This window comes from Megalobrama amblycephala, linkage group LG2 (assembly GCF_018812025.1).
Source record: "Megalobrama amblycephala isolate DHTTF-2021 linkage group LG2, ASM1881202v1, whole genome shotgun sequence".
Classification (NCBI taxonomy): Eukaryota; Metazoa; Chordata; class Actinopteri; order Cypriniformes; family Xenocyprididae; genus Megalobrama; species Megalobrama amblycephala.
Window position 1 is genome coordinate 53,564,189 of NC_063045.1, and position 15,298 is coordinate 53,579,486.

General features: G+C 38.9%; 1 protein-coding gene across 2 annotated transcripts in view; it reads right to left on the reverse strand.

The window, feature by feature from the left end:
• Positions 1 to 3,907: 3,907 nt before the first annotated feature.
• The window catches only part of usp25 (ubiquitin specific peptidase 25), a 29,198-nt gene continuing 17,807 nt past the window's right edge, over positions 3,908 to 15,298 (reverse strand). Inside the window, exons 19-26 of one of the 2 annotated variants that reach the window (XM_048180907.1) lie at positions 13,855 to 14,019; positions 13,216 to 13,311; positions 11,218 to 11,396; positions 8,552 to 8,630; positions 7,964 to 8,043; positions 7,551 to 7,674; positions 6,468 to 6,663; positions 3,908 to 4,853 (exon numbers count right to left, since the gene is read on the reverse strand). In XM_048180907.1, coding sequence (XP_048036864.1) covers positions 4,675 to 4,853; positions 6,468 to 6,663; positions 7,551 to 7,674; positions 7,964 to 8,043; positions 8,552 to 8,630; positions 11,218 to 11,396; positions 13,216 to 13,311; positions 13,855 to 14,019 — 1,098 coding nt within the window. In that variant the 3' untranslated portion in view covers positions 3,908 to 4,674. The remainder of the gene's footprint in view (positions 4,854 to 6,467; positions 6,664 to 7,550; positions 7,675 to 7,963; positions 8,044 to 8,551; positions 8,631 to 11,217; positions 11,397 to 13,215; positions 13,312 to 13,854; positions 14,020 to 15,298) is intronic. The other variant, XM_048180908.1, reaches the window with a different exon arrangement.

Below are 15,298 nucleotides of genomic sequence, written 5' to 3' on the forward strand. Positions count from 1 at the left end.
GGGCAGCTGAGCCTTCGATTTTTGACTCGCACGGCCAACCGCGACCCCCGGGCTCAACGTGTCAGATGTCACCGGGTGTCTAGACAGTCAGACAATGAAATATCACCATGGAAACGGGCAGGCTGTTATCAGCGGAGTGTGACAGTCAACAGTTGGGACAAGTCATGTTTAACAGATACACCGCCTGACCTTTTGAAGACAAACTAATAAAAAAAGCCCCCTAAGGCATCAGAAAGCAATGATTCATTGAAGTGAAGAAGAAAGACGAGCGGACAAAAACTCAATTACAAGTTAAGCAACAGTTCCGGTTGTCTGGACGTGGTTAGATAATGAGACATAAGCAGATAAATCCCTTCACAGATTAACATGGTCTCAGTAAACCAGCTCTGCAGGAAATTCATTTTGAAGACTAATCCAAGGTTGAACGCACATATTCAGGATCAGCAGTGAACAAATTTAATAATTGAAGAATCAACTACTGAACCCATTATGGTCGACCACTATTATGAATACTACTGGGGGAATATGGATGGTGGTTAAGGCCCTGGATTAATCCATACCTAAAATGGCATTAAGCAAACTGCAAAACTTATAAGGGGGAAAAATGAGCAGCAATTCATACGTTCTCTATGGTTGCTGTCCAGGCAAAAAAAAAATGAATAGGGTAACACTTTCATTAATGATTAATGAATTATATTAATAAACATTATTACATTATATAATGCTTCACAGTTAAAGATGCAATATGTAAGATTTTCTGTCCGCTAGAGGCCTATTCAAAACAAAGGCGTAGCTTGATGAAGGCAAGTTTGAGCGCTGAATCTTGGGACATTTGGTCTTCACATCACAGCCGGTGAAAACAATCGGGATAGGACTCGGGAAGAAATCATGTTCATGGATGCGATTATTAACGTTACTGTAGTATGAAGCAGAGCAGGACTGAGTGTTGTGGGAGCTGAACGAGGCCGCTGGAGCGATTGCACAACACACGCCGGGAGCAGAGGAACGTTTATTATGCCACAGTTGCTGGCGCCGCTTCCGCTTTTCCAGCTATGAGTCAAGTCAAGTCTCCTTTATTTATATAGCGCTTTTTACAATGTACATTGTGTCAAAGCAGCTTTACATTAATAACTGGTACATTATTTTGGCTGCACAGCAGCTCTTAAAGAATAGTGTCAATGCAGGCAGATCAAAGCACTGTTGAATATCAAATGTCAAGTGTCCCCAACTAAGCAAGCCAAAGGCCACAGCAGCAAGGAACCCATGAGTATGAGGTAACGCAGCTCTGTTTATCATATTAGATACATTTGAGTGTATTGAAAATTATGTTATAACGTTACTCTGTGCGTTCGTTCCATGGCTGTTTTGCGAGACACTTGTTGCACACTGCAGTAAGCTAGATCGATATTAGAATATCATATTAAATGCTGGAGGGCTTGTTGATAAATGGCATGCAATTAAACGCATTGTATGATGGAGAAAATTCTGTATTACTGTTACTGAAAATAAAGCTGCATCTGATTATGCCATGTTAGCTACTAGACAAAATTGTGTTTTTCTCTGAGGCATGGTAAAGCATGGTACTCGCAAAAAAAAAAAAATCAAGAAAATTAGATTTAAACAATAAAACTAAATGTGTTGAGCTATATAACAATAATTAGTTTTATGTCTATAAACGTAACCACACAGTTGTTCCCTTGTCTATAAAAACATGTAATGTAAAAGCATCTTTGGTGTTTCCATGGTTTTTACAAAATTAAACCGGAAACCGAGGGTAACAAGGGTATGACGCAATTGACAGGCGACTCCTCACACGTCCCGGAGCCTTGGTTAAAATTGCAATATTCTCACAATTTACAAATAGTTGGTAACATTTGGGATATTTTAAGTACTTAAATGAACAAAATATATAACACTGGCCTAGTGGTTTTTGGATATTTTACTGCAAAAATCTTACGTATTTAAAAGCAAATTCATATAGTCTCATGTCTAAGTGTATGATAAGTAGCTAATCTCATTCTTCAAAATCATCCAGTCAACCCTGTTAGCAGTAAGTTATTGTAAAAAAAAAAAAAATGATAAAATATTTTCATCAATAACTACAAACCAACATTTGGCCCCAAATTTACCAGCTTCTCCTGAGTGACAGATTAACGAGTCTTCAAGTGTCCTTAGCATCCTATGACAGCAGCAAATAGACTTTAAATTAATGTCTTTAACACCGAATGACAATAATATAAAATTTTTGATATTCACATTTGTGAATGACCGGACTTTAAATGATATGATTCAGTTAAGTATTTAAGTTATCAGTGTTTAGTTTGATGTGACGTAAACAAAAGACAAATGTCACTCACCTATTTGTATAATTCATGTGCACATCAAGGCAGAACTGTTCCTCGTTTGGACTAAATATTGTCTAGAAAGGATTTAAAAACAGTTTTGTTGCCACAAAACAACAAACATTGTAAGAATTTATAAAAATGTACGACTGAGCGCGAGCCTCAGAGGCGTCATAACGTGCCGCGAGCGCCGATTCGGGCCAAATTGAACGTCACGCGCAACGTCTCCATTCTACAACACGATACAAACACAAAAATGTTATCACAAAATTATATTCTCGCTGCACGAGTTTATCGAAATCAGGGTTTATGTGATTCTTTTATTATTATTATTTAGTTTTTTCCCTGAATAAAATAAAAAGCATCGCCAAATTACAGATTTGACAATAGACAATACTAATAATCCAACTTGATCCTCCTAACACATATTTGGTCTTACCTTCATGAGGTAGTCAGGTTTTTAAGCCTGGATTTGGGTGACGGATTACTCTATGCTGTCAATCCACATATTAGAAGAAATCGTATTTAGTGCCTTTGGTCATTCCATTCGTTCCTTTCTGTTTAGCAAGCAGATCTTTGGCTAGCCTCGTGATAAGGACTGTTCCGCATCTCTCCATCAGTGACCTTATTTCTAAAGTGGGTCACTGGGTGCACACACAGTTCTGGCAGAGAGAAGGTAGCAATCGAACTCGGGTTCAGACCAGGCAATCGAACCAAGTGTGAAAGCACCCTAATACAATAAAACAGTTCCTAGAAAGCCTAGATTTTTAGGATGGCTTCTCAGAATTTTACCCATTTTGTGCAAATGTATTGTACAATGTTGTCCAGAATAAGAATAATAGCTATGAAAAGATAAAAATGGCTTTAAACAGGCATTTGCAGGTGTGAAGTCACTGTATACACCCCTCCCCCAAATCACTCACTTGTGGATCACTGCATTAAATCAGAGAAAATCATGCATTTACAGTGAGTTTTGGTTTGTTTATTTGTGTCAGCTTTGTTTAATAGCCTTTAAAGTCAAATGCACTGAACAAGCTGCTCTGATCAAAAAAAGGAAGAAAAAAAGAAAATCACACTCTTTGACACAAACATAAAGGTGTAAGTATGTACAATGGTAATGCTGAGTGCATCCATCCAGTTTTCCACCAGTGTGAACGCTAAACTTTTAGTTCTAGTTGATGCTTGGCATCAAATCCCCCTTAAAGCTATCTTGAAACAATGCAACAAAGCATGTTCACTCTGCACATTATACTACGAATGCACAGCAATGAACTGTAGTATAGTATAGTATAGTATAGTATAGTACTGTGTTCTTATCGGTTTTCTTTGGGATAGCAATAGTGTTTGTGCCTTTTTACTCAATAACTGGCTTTTTTTCTGTAGCTATGAAACTTTATGGTAAAACAAACTCAGGAAAAGTCTAAAAAGGATTCAGGTGCAGTCAAATCTATCCGAGTCCATGGGCAAAACATACTCTGTTCTCTTTGAGATACCCAAAGTAGCACAGCACAGTTTCATTTCATCAATGCGAAGTTCAATAAAGATTAGGAACATTTAAAAAAATATGTATTTGGCCTAAAGAGCCATAAATAAAACTTTATTCTCTCAATGTATTAACAAGCCACAGTATGTCCCATGGCTGCCAACCACAGCACTTAAAACTTGTGTTAAAGTCCCAGTTGTCAGGTCCACAGACCCGTCCGAGAACCTCCAGCTTTTTGTCTCACTGTCCTTAGAAAAACAAAACCAAACAATGCAGTAACACTGTAACAAACTGAGGGCGGCGTGGCAGGTTGATCTGCTTCTGATGTGAAAGGGGATGATGGGTGGGGGAGTAAAACTAAAATAAAACTAAATACTGAAATGAATCCTCAACCTCGTTTCACAAAGCTAAAGCTGCATGCACCAATGTCTAAAGAACTGCTTTGAAAAGATAGTTCACTCAAAAGTAAAACTTTGCCATCATTTCTGATGTCATTCAGAAACCGTATGACTTTCTTCTTTTCGATATAATTAACGTAAATGGTGGCCACGGTTGCGTCTGGTCCCCATCCACTTTAACCTTCTGCTACGTATCTAAAGTGATTAAATGATGACCAAACTTTTATTTTTGTATGAACTAAACCTCTTTGTCTCTGCTCAGTTTCACACCGTCCTTGCAGTTGCATTAGCTTTAAAATATAACAGAATCCTCAAAATAATATTAATAATACCAATAAGGATAAAGTTAAAATCTCTAGCAGCAAAAGAGAAAGGAAAGGTCGGTAGGTTTGGGAAAGCCCTGCTTTAAGGAAGGCATGTGTTAGTGGAGAAGAGATGAAGTCTGCGCAGCTCATCTGCCGTCTGCGGGGGTCCGGCTCAGGGTGAGTGACGTCATGACCCGACCGTAACGCTCGCACAGCTCCAGCGTGGAGTACGAGGGGAGTTTGGGCGGGTCGTGAAAGCTTTTGATCTCGGTCGAGCAGTCGAGCAGCTTGGGAAGGAAGTCGGTGAGCTTCTCCTGCAGATTAGCTGGCGAAGAAAAGGACACAAGTTTGAGTGTGTGTGGCACGTAAAAAGCTCAGACAGTATCTGTAAGGTGGACTTACTAGGGGTAGGGAGGAAAATCGATTCATACGTGAAGTCACTTTTCTACCTTCTACCAATTTGAGTTGATTCTCAAATTTAAAAATTAAATGTTAGTTAGTTAATAATGTTGTCCACCGCAGTCCAGCATCCGCCTCACAAATTTGCAAAAACCAAACAAAAACACACCTTATGTGAATTTAAAAATGAATAACAGTTTTCTCTTGGTCTTAAGTGCAAACAATAAGTGCAACCCATAATCAAAAGTACTCTCTCAATATTCAAAGTGCAAATAGAGACCACATTTTTCTTCAAGCATGATACAGAGCTAAGATGGTTACAACTACACAGCCCAGCCTAAGATAGCTTTCATTTTGGGAGATATTTGCATGCATCGGGGAGCTGCTTTGAAAATGCGGGGTATTGAAATCGTGTTTGCATGCGCGCTCACGTTTTACTTTTGCTTCCGTGATTGCGCGCATTCTACAAGATCAGACATTTATCAGACGCTTAGGCTCTGTTGTGCAACGAATCCTCCGCCATGGTCTTGTCAGTCATCTCCTCACTTACTCTTGTCATGTGAACTCTAATTCCTACTGCACTACGTAGAGTGCTGAAGCTCGTGTTGGATGAGCTGGATGAGATTGAAGTGACCGTTATCCAAATTAATTAAACGGTTTTTATTTCTATAAAAAACAAAACAACAGTGGAGCCATAATGTAAATGTAGCGGTGACATATTCTATCCTAATTTCACGAGACGGCTTTTCACCTCAGTGAGAAATCTCGTCACATTTTAATATCGCGAGATCTCGTCACACCCCTAAAGGCGGGAACACGCCAAGCCGACGCCGACGAACTAGTGGTGACGAAAGCAGACTGCGTGGTTGGCTCACGTCGGCAGCGTCTGGGTCCAAAGTTGCCCTGACACGCCAAACCAACGCTCGACATCCGATGGCCAGGTAGCACGTCCGTTCTGTGCCTGCGTAAGAAGAAATGCCTTTCCGTAGCAGCAGGTGGCAGTAGCTGAACAGCCAATCAGAATGATCAGATGGCCCGATGAGCTTGAAAAAAATGAAGAAAAAAAAAAATCGAATCGGCTGAAAAAAGGACGACGAGGACCAACTTCAGCCGACGGTGCGGAACACACTGAGAAAACTTAGTCGGCCGATTAACAAAAACTGTCCGACAGCCGACCTGGTGTGTTCCTGCCTTAAAATCTATAAAAGCCACATCAGGTGCAGCTTCTATGCCAAAGATTTCTTTTTAATACTAGTTTCATTAGATTAGATTAATTGAACTAATTGATTAAAGGTAAGAATTTGACATTAAAGATGATGCATACATTTAATGAAGTAAGAAAAAATTGAGACTAGGATCAAACGATATGATCCAAAAATGAAAGACGTGGAACAAAAATCTCTAGAAATTTTATTTTTGTACTGAATAGTTACTATATTAAGTTGAAATTTGATTTAAAAATCGAGAATCGATTCGATTGTGACCCCCAGGAATCTAGTCAAATCGTAAGATTCCAAACGATCCCACCCTGAAGACTTACGCTCCATTTCCTGTCCCAGGTATGAGCACCATCGGTTCCTCATGTCTTCCACGGCCACCATGTCTTTCTCCTCCATCTCATCCACCAGCAGTAGTGGAATACAGGCCACAACCAGCTCGTTCATGATGCTCAGGCCTGCATTCACCTCCGTCTCCTCGCCTGTCTCGAACAGGGTGGCCGCGTGCTCATTCAACTTCTGCGGGACACACAAAAAAATGAAGAAAAAAAAAATAAAAAATCAACAGTGTGCAAAACCTTGTTCCTTCGACAAAAACATCCTCCACATCCCAGACTGTTTTTATTGATGGAAAAATCTGATGTTCTTTGCCACAGCAATTAAACGCTCTTAAACTACACGGTGGGTAAACTCTCTAACCCCTTTCGCCATACTGCTGGAATTAGCAACTAGCTAGAATACAGGGGGAAAAAGCATTGCAGTACATTAGCTATGTCAATGTTAGCAGTATTTTCAATTAAAGCGAGCAGAGGGTAAACAGCACAGCTTGAGATGAAGTCAAGGCCTCTGCAGCGCTCGCAAAAGGTGAAACAAGGACAGCGACGTGCTTCCCGCTAATGTGTTTACACACTGAGCGCAGTATGCTTCCTATTCCAGGACTGATGATTATATTACGAGCACAATGGCCGTGCGGGGGTCACCGGGTACAGCCGTACTAGACGGGGAGAATGGCAGTGAACGGCAAAGTCAAAGCAAACTTTTATTTCAAGCTTTAACTTTCTGCATTTAAATCTTAAGCGAATCCAAATGCCATAAAAGTACGAGAAACTTTCCCCTAATCGAAAATTTGACAGGAAATGAAAACAGCATTTTGGACTTGAAAGATAAAATGTTTATTCCTAATTGTATTTGCAAAACCACACTTATGCAAACTACTGCCGTTAATGCGCTCTGAACTGAAAAGCTAACCAGACTTGTTCCAGTCACTGGCGTTAGAAACAATGTTTACAGGAAAGCGTGTGCATCGTTGTGTTTTAGACTGATCTGAAGGCAGTTTTGGAGCTGTTAGGAGCACAGTTTGATCCGGTCATAGATGCGGGTTAAGAGGTGGTGGTTAATTCACTCACTAGCAGGCATTCTCTGCGGTAATGAGCAATCAGTTCCTCATCGTGGCCTCTGTACGGCCCTTTCGCCAGGAGCTCTTTGTTGTACTGATAGGCGTAGATCAGGTACATCAACGCTTCCACGTAACTGCAGTAAAGAACGAAAAGAGCATCTTAATACTGCACAATATGGAATTGTAATTGAAATATATATAAAATAATACATTTGCAATTATAATAATACGTAAGGAAATAATTATAAGGTTACATGCTAAGTGTTTCTTGAAGCAAGTACTGTTTTGTGGCAAGCTAAAGTTGATAAAACAGAATATGCTGCCATCTAGTGGAGATATTGTAGAACAGGTCTTCTTTTCGATTGTTTTCATAGACAATGTGTATTAAAAGAAAAGTCAAGACGTGAATGACTAAAGCGTCACCTTTTCTTTAGGAATAATTCTAGGCCGATCAACAGGAACACTGTCGTCTCACGGAAATTCCTGTAATCCTGATGCCACATCTGTGTCCAAAAAAATGGGCATAAATAACATTTCGAAAAGACAAAGTATGGTTAAAAAGAAAGTCAGCAAAACATGCAAACTTTTCCTTCTCCTCAACATCACATTATTTGACAAACCCTGTCGCAAGTCATTTTAGAAAATTTAATATAGAATTTTATAGAAGAATATAATAATAAATATAAATACTAATTATATATATATTTATTTTTAATTCTAACGACTTTTAAATGAATTATCTACACCCCTCAGGAAGCTGAAGTGGAATTGTAATTGGAACAACAGGAAGAGGAATTCACTAAATTTTAAAGAAATTCAACCTAGTCACACAAATGACTTATTAAAGAGTCATTAGTCCAACAAGTTTTGTGACACAACATAAGTACGTCATTTAAATTAGATGATTGTCCTGTTTTACCACCTCAGTTCAATTTAATTCAGAAACTGACTTAGCACTCACAATTCAATTCCAAACAGAGCCCAACCCTGATTAAGAAACATTTCACTCACCTCGTATTCCTCCATGTTCACCTCGTCAGGTTTAATGAGTTCCAGTTTAGCACGTGCCACCTTCATGATGCTCTTACACCTGCAGGGAAGAACAGGGCCGCCACATTAGAGCTCAGGCGTGACTCATGAGATGCTCTCAGGAACGAGCTGCGTCCTCTGCCCATGAATCATACTTTATTACCCAAAACAAAATGGAAAGATAGCGTCGCATCTGGGGCCGTGCTCACATCAATCTAATTACCTCGCTCAAAATAGAGGAGAAAGAAATCAATTTGCTTATGAATATGGATCACGTTCCTCACCGGAGCGTGCAGTCTGCTCTGGAGACACAAGACTGTGTAGTGAGACAAAAGCCTTTCGGGCGTGCAGACAGGAAGCTGTTTGGTAAAACAATGATCAGAAACAGCAGCGACTGCTGTGACGAGCTGATAATCACTCTCTGTGTCAGTCTGGGACGCTTGAGATGGAACTGGCCTTTGGAATAGGGTTCCCTTCTTCTAAAATCAATCAGTTATCAGTGAGGCGGTTCTGTCAAGCTGCGGCATTGTGTGTGGCTAATGCTTGTCTTTCATATTTGTCGATGTGATGCTCATCTAGCTGTAGAATACAATCGCCGTTAATAAGTGAAGTTATAGGGCATTTAGAGCCGAACTTGTTAGAAATACAGTGGCATCAAAAGTATTTAAATATTTAAATTTAATTTTTGCACAAAATATCAATGTACTTATTGTCTTACTTTGAACAGAATAAAAACATAGGCAAAAATTATTTTACTGTTTTTAAAAAAAAAATCAGTTTCCACATCCTTTGAGCAATGAATTTCCAGGATTTTTGTAAGTTGCAAATGATTACTGTATTTAACACATTTTATAAAGACCGAAAATAAAAATATTTTAGAGCTGAGCATAACTTAAAAAAAAAAAAAAAAAAGTGCATTCACTTAAAGGTGCCGTAGAATGTCTTTTTAAAAGATGTAATATAAGTCTAAGGTGTCCCCTGAATGTGTCTGTGAAGTTTCAGCTCAAAATACCCCATAGATTTTTTTTTAATTCATTTTTTTAATTGCCTATTTTGGGGCATCATTAAATATGCGCCAATTCAAGCTGCGCAGCCCCTTTAAATCTCGAGCTCCCCGTCCCCGGAGCTCGTGCTTGCCTTAACCAGCATAAACAAAGTTCACACAGCTAATATAACCCTCAAAATGGATCTTTACAAAGTGTTCATCATGCAGCATGTCTAATCGCATAAGTATGGTATTTATTTGGATGTTTACATTTGATTCTGAATGAGTTTGATAGTGCTCCGTGGCTAAAGCTAACATTACACACTGTTGGAGAGATTTATAAAGAATGAAGTTGTGTTTATGAATTATACAGACTGCAAGTGTTTAAAAAATGAAAATAACGACAGTCTTGTCTACGTGAATATAGTAATGAACGATGGTAACTTTAACCACATTTAACACTACATTAGCAACATGCTAACGAAACATTTAGAAAGGCAATTTACAAATATGACTAAAAATATCGTGTTATCATGGATCATGTCAGTTATTATTGCTCCATCTGCCATTTTTCGCTATTGTTCTTGTTTGCTTACCTAGTCTGATGATTCAGCTGTGCACAGATCCAGACGTTAATACTGGCTGCCCTTGTCTAATGCCTTGAACATGAGCTGGCATATGCAAATATTGGGGGCGTACATATTAATGATCCCGACTGTTACGTAACAGTCAGTGTTATGTTGAGATTCGCCTGTTCGTCAGAGGTCTTTTAAACAAATGAGATTTATATAAGGAGAAGGAAACAATGGAGTTTGAGACTCACTGTATGTCATTTCCATGTACTGATCTCTTGTTATTTAACTATGCCGAGGAAAATTCAATTTTTAATTCTAGGGCACCATTAAATGTCCATGTCTTTTTCAGATTTTATTAACTTCCAATAAAGGATTAGTTCACTTCAGAATTAAAATTTCCTGATAATTTACTCACCCCCATGTCATCCAAGATGTTCATGTCTTTCTTTCTTCAGTCAAAAAGAAATTAAGGAAAACATTCCAGGATTTTCTCCATATAGTGGACTTCAACAGTTCAAACAGCTTCAAAGGACTCTACATGATCCCAGCCAAGGAATAAGGGTCTTATCTAGTGAAACGATCAGTCATTTTCTAAAAAATAAAATAAAAATGTATACTTTTTACCATAAATGCTCGTCTTGCACTGCTCTGCCATTCAGCTCCTATTCGGCATTGGACCCTTTGAGGCTGCACTGAAACTGTAATTTTGACCTTCAACCCGTTGAACCCTGTTGTAGTCCACAATATGGAAAAAAATCCTAGAATGTTTTCCTCAAAAACATTAATTTCTTTTCAACTGAAGAAAGAAAGACATGAACATCTTGGATGACATGGGGGTGAGTAAATTAAATTTAAATTAAGTAAAATAAAAACACTGTGTCGCGTGTATACAATCCTTATGATTTAATGTGGAATCAAGCAACAACATGATGAAAATAAAAATAAAATTAAATAAACTTCTCTCTAAGAGTTACCCAGCTATTGTGTTAAATTAAGCAATCAAAAAAGCAGTGATTTCATTTTGCATTTGCTTGTATTTTATAGAGATTCTTTGCAGTTCGTAGAGAGATGGTTCATATAACTTGTACCTCTCATCAAAGCCAAGGTTTCTGTCTGCGAATTGCATCAGCAAAGTTCTCTCCAGGATCTTCTTGGGCGCTTGGTTGTGTATGAAGTAAACAATGACGTGCTGCAGCCGGTAGTCTCTCTCAGGGGGCGTGTCCTCCTGAGCAAACCTCAGTAAACGAGTGTACTCTACTTTCATTGCCTGTTACAGAGAGAAAGAAGCCAGAAAGAAATACGAGAGTTTGAGATGTGCAGAGATAGATTTAGCGCATGTGACTGTAATGCATGTGGCCCAAACATCTTTAGTTGTAGAAATAACAGCCTGCGTGCAGAGTAGAAATACACAGCTGGACATTAGTGAAGACACAAAACAACAGAGGCCAACAGAGATCTGCTAATAAAAATAAAAAAAAAAAACTCTCACTTACCACTTACTGTCTTAAATCATTTAATGGAATTAAAAGCACAGATTTTAACTAGTACTCACTTTATTTTGCTATGTTGTGTGAAGTACACAATACTGCATTGCCTAAGATAACAAAACTGATGTTTATAAAACAAAAACTCTTCTCAACACACAGCAGCAATTACAGTTAGCTGACAACAGATGGTGACAGTAGGACTGCACAGTATACTGATAGCAAAAAAAAAAAAAAAAAAAAAAAGTACTGCAGTACCTCAATATCATAATTTTGAAAAATATCAGTACCTTACCCAAACGGTGCAGTGTGACATGAAGCATAATGCAATGATATGAGATTCATTAAATATATATATATTGTTAGCATTTAACACATTAAAGTGTGAGGGAAGTTGCTACATGTATTATAAAAATTAATAAATAATAGAACAAATAAACATATGAATTATTAAAGAGGCTATATGTAAGAATTTTCATTTATTTATTTAATTATTGCCAATGTGTGAAAAGCTTGTAACAAAATTTAAAAACGACTTCCTAGGTAGACTATGAAAACCTGTAGACTGATTTTTATGTGAAGGATCCAGGACGTTTTTGCCGGGAAATTCAAAAGAACGTGATGTTTACACGCGTTCCCGAGAGCGTCTCTTCCGTTCAACGACAGATGAAATGAATGCTTTCTGTATAATGTCAATGTATCATGCAATGAAAAGGGATTCATTTAAACTGATCTCACATAGTCAGATCTACATAGTCTATAGTTTCAAGTACACTTTACAATCAAACTATCATAACCGTAATTTTATTTACCTCATCTGTCGACATGTTGCTATGATCAGATGCTTTATTAACTGATGTTTTCTCACCACTGTCATTTTTGTTTTGTTTTAATTTATCTACAGCTTCTGGATGTTCATTAAAAGTATATTGCTGTAAAGGGAACTTCTTTTTACTTCTAAGCGAAGAACGAATCACGTTCAGTCTTTTGTAAGTTGCTGGCTGCAGTTCACTTAACAGCCACCGGTGTCGCTAATAACAATTCTACATATAGCCCCTTTAAATAATATAAATAAAAAATTATATGAAAATTATTTATTTTAGTAAATAATAAATAATATAATAAAATACATAAATATTTTAATTTAATCATTAATTAAAAATTAATTGCTGAACTGAACAAATACAAATTATCTTACAAATTACTTTTTTATGTTTCTTTTTGAACAGAACTGTGCTAATCAGCTAGATAATAATAAATTAATAATGAATAATTGACACTGAATTATATATTGATAGCACTAGTGTAATTTCATCAGTATCGATACCAGTACTGGAAGCTTGTATCTATCCAGTCTTATGTGTCAGCATCACCCACATAACCTCATCAGCAAAACTACACACACTTCAGACGCAAATCTACACTGGACAATGAGTAATATAAAAACCTAATTTGCATATTAAAACAGGATGCAGAGGGTTTTTCCATAGCCTGTGGTGTAAAAAGTGAGCTCACAAAGATAATGAGATGCTCAGGGGGAGGGGGTGTGGTCAAAGAGCTAATGAGATGCACAGGGGGTGTGGCATGCAGCAGGTCATGTACCTTGAAGAACGCTGCTTCAGGCCCACACTTGTCATAAACACTCCTGGATTTGCCAATGGCCATTATGACACCCTGCATGTTTGGGGTCATCATTGCCTGCCCAAGGAGGGAAGGATATTACTACACCGGCCACACCTCCAAAACTCTCATTGGGCAGTCCGCATGCCAATCACACCACAGCTCAGCCACCAGCGAACGAATTTGAGCCAACCCATTAAAGTAAACAAATTAGCTTGGTACAGAAAAGCTAATTCGATATCATGCCCACAGCACTTGAGGATGATTAAACATACAAAAACAGGACCATCATGCAGGTTAATGTGTCTTTTGCTTCTTTAAATCAGCTACGAACAACATAGTCAGCTGTGTAGACGTTAAATTAAAGTGAAAATAAACAGCACAATGATCTGAAGCTTGTGCTACATGCTTCACGAAGGACAAAAATCAGGCAAAATGGAAGGATATTTCCTATTCTGTAACATTTTACAGGGGCTACGTTAGTGGTTTGGGAGTCCTGTGGGAGTAAACTGCAAATAATGATAATCTGAAATGGGTTTGGCAAGCCAGAGCAGGTTGTGAAAGAGATGCTGGGATTTTTAGGGCTGCACTCTCATGACCAAACGCCTCCAAGAACTCTACCTCATCATCATAACCTCCCTCCTTTGACTGAATGACGAAGGTTCCTACATTAGGAATGGCCACCTCCACCACCCGCTGAGGTGCGGGCGGAGAGGCGGAGTCGTCCTGCGCGGGGTCAGGGGGAGGGCAGGGGTCAGAGGTCACCTCGCTGTCGGGATGAGATGACTAAGAAAGACAGAGAGAGGGAAAAAAGCTTGCCGCAAAAGAAAGTGGACCAGAAGAACTGACAGAGCATGTACTTGTGAGTAAATCAGTGAGTATTTCAGTGAGAACATGTGTTACCTTAAAGCTAAAGTGTGACGTTTATACTCCACTAGCATAGATTGTAAAAAAAGATGTACGACGCGTCTCCACTTCCTTCCACTGTAGAAAAATGAAGCCAAAATATCCCAGAAATAGTCCTTGCCGATTACGTGATTTAGAGCCAGAGTGTGCACAGTATGGGGTGGAGCCACAAGGTCCCGCCCACACTCCCACTCCCACAGACTCAATCGCAAGCACAGCTGTCAATCATGACATTACACCCCGTTTTTATAGCATCAAATAACTAAAACCAAACTTATTGAAAAAACAAACACTTGAACATACATCAGCATGATAAGAAGTACCTAAAAGGACAGAAGCCATCTCTGGGAAAAAAATATTTTAAGTGCAATTGGATTTTTTAGTTTGGCTCGCGTCCCTTTCGATTACATGGAGAGGGCGGGGTCTATGACCTATACTGCAGCCAGCCACCAGGGGGAGAATAAATGATTTGGCTTCACTTTTCAGGATGTGTGTGGCACACCAAAGACTATAGATATAGAAAGACGATTCACTCCAATTAGTTATGAAACTGCAACGCACAATATGGCAGAATACGCCCCGCCTTCTAAGTAAAAGAGCCAATCGCTGATTGATAAAGTCCCAAGGTTCCCATAGAAAACTGAGACTCGCGCTTAGGACTGCACATGCGCATTGGCTCATCTAGCCTGAAAAATAAGGGTTTTTTTAACGTATTTGAGCATAAGAAACAACATTTATGGGACAGTTCATGTCAGATTTTGTTGCCGATTTGAAATATGTTATTTAATTGTGAGTTTGCCAAGCAGTTTTTGAGATTTTAGGATTCCCCCATTCAAATAGATAGGACTTGGTCTTGGATGCCTGAAATAGCTGTCCAGGGGCGTTGCAAATATGGCCGCCGAGTGAACATTCCTTGAAAGGGACTTTGGGCACACTTAGCCACTAGTGTCACCAAACTGAATTGGGATTATGTTTGTGATTGGCCGAGCTAGGGCTGGGCGATATATCGCATGCGATTGTCACGCACATTTCGTCAGTAAAGCCGGTTCCCTGATTACCGCTAAATCGCCATCACCTGCTTTCAAATGGAGCGCCTTTTAATAGACAGAGCCGTAGTTCACTGACAAGCCACGCAAAATCGCGTTCAGTATCGAAGATG